The sequence below is a fragment of the Ailuropoda melanoleuca genome, chromosome 4 (genome assembly GCF_002007445.2).
Source record: "Ailuropoda melanoleuca isolate Jingjing chromosome 4, ASM200744v2, whole genome shotgun sequence".
Taxonomy (NCBI): Eukaryota; Metazoa; Chordata; class Mammalia; order Carnivora; family Ursidae; genus Ailuropoda; species Ailuropoda melanoleuca.
This window is the reverse complement of record NC_048221.1, coordinates 10,655,931-10,657,091: the sequence shown is the minus strand read 5'-3', so window position 1 is coordinate 10,657,091 and position 1,161 is coordinate 10,655,931. Positions and strand designations below refer to the sequence as shown.

The window sequence follows — 1,161 nt, the reverse complement described above, 5'->3', positions numbered from 1 at the left end:
GGAAAATGACAAAGGGAAAATCTGTTGTGTGTCAGAGATATCACAAAGCTTAATAACAAGAATTACATACATTGTACAGAGAGGTCAAAAGCAAAAGGTAGAAGTTCTAGGAAATAAATTAGGGAAGCAAGTACTATTTCCACAATCTGCATAAAAAAATCACAACTTCTGTCTAAAGCCTCAGGCCTTGCAACCATGGGCACTTCCTCAGCCCAGGACCATTGACCCTTTCAGAGCTGCCATCCCAGAGAATCTCACCAGAGCCTCCTTTATGTCTCTGTTCCTCAGGCTGTAGATGAAGGGGTTCAGCATGGGTGTGACCACCGTGTACATCACCGAGGCCACTGCACTTGCGTGGGAGCTCTGGGGAGCAGCAGAGCTAAGGTACACTCCTAGGCTGGTACAATAAAATAAGGACACAACTGAGAGGTGAGATGCACAGGTGGAAAATGCTTTATACTTTCCCCAAGTTGATGAGATCCCATGAATGGAGGAAACTATCTTAAAATAAGAGGAAAGGATTCCAGCCAGGGGAACACCCCCCAGCAGCACAGCTGCAAAGTTCATCACCGTGTTATACAGAAAGTTGTCAGAGCAGGCAAGTTGCATCATCTGATTGAGTTCACAGAAGAAGTGGGGAATTTCTACCTTTCTACAGAAGGACAGTTGCAAGACCATTAAGCTTTCTAATGAGGAATGCAAGAAACTCAGGATCCAGGACACCAGAACCAATAGGCCACAGAACCAGGGTTTCATGAGGACCATATAGTGCAGGGGGTGACAGATGGCCAAAAAGCGGTCATAGGCCATCACAGTCAGAAGAAAGATGTCTAATCCTGCAAAGAGTATGAAGAAATACATCTGGCTAAGGCAGCCTTCATAAGTGATCATTTTGCTCTGAGTCTGGATGTTCCACAGCATCTTGGGGACGGTGGTGGAGGTGAAACAGATGTCTACAAAGGACAGGTTGGCCAGGAAGAAGTACATGGGGGTGTGGAGGTGGGAGTCAGAACTGACAGCCAGGATGATGAGCAGGTTTCCAAACACAGTGATCAGGTACATGGAGAGGAAAAGCCCAAATATGAGGGGGTGCAGTTCTGGGTCTTCTGAAAATCCCAGAAGAAGAAACTCTGAAATTCCTGTATTGTTTCCTGGGTCCAT

General features: G+C 46.2%; 1 protein-coding gene across 1 annotated transcript; it reads right to left on the bottom strand.

The window, feature by feature from the left end:
- Positions 1–207: 207 nt before the first annotated feature.
- Positions 208–1,161, bottom strand: LOC100481042 (olfactory receptor-like protein OLF4). The gene has a single exon (XM_002929855.2). It carries the CDS (start codon positions 1,159–1,161, stop codon positions 208–210), a length of 954 nt encoding a protein of 317 aa, XP_002929901.2.

What these genes read in the sequence shown, in the direction of transcription:
- LOC100481042 (XM_002929855.2), bottom strand. Translation starts at nt 1,161, where the DNA reads ATGGACCCAGGAAACAATACAGGAATTTCAGAGTTTCTTCTTCTGGGA.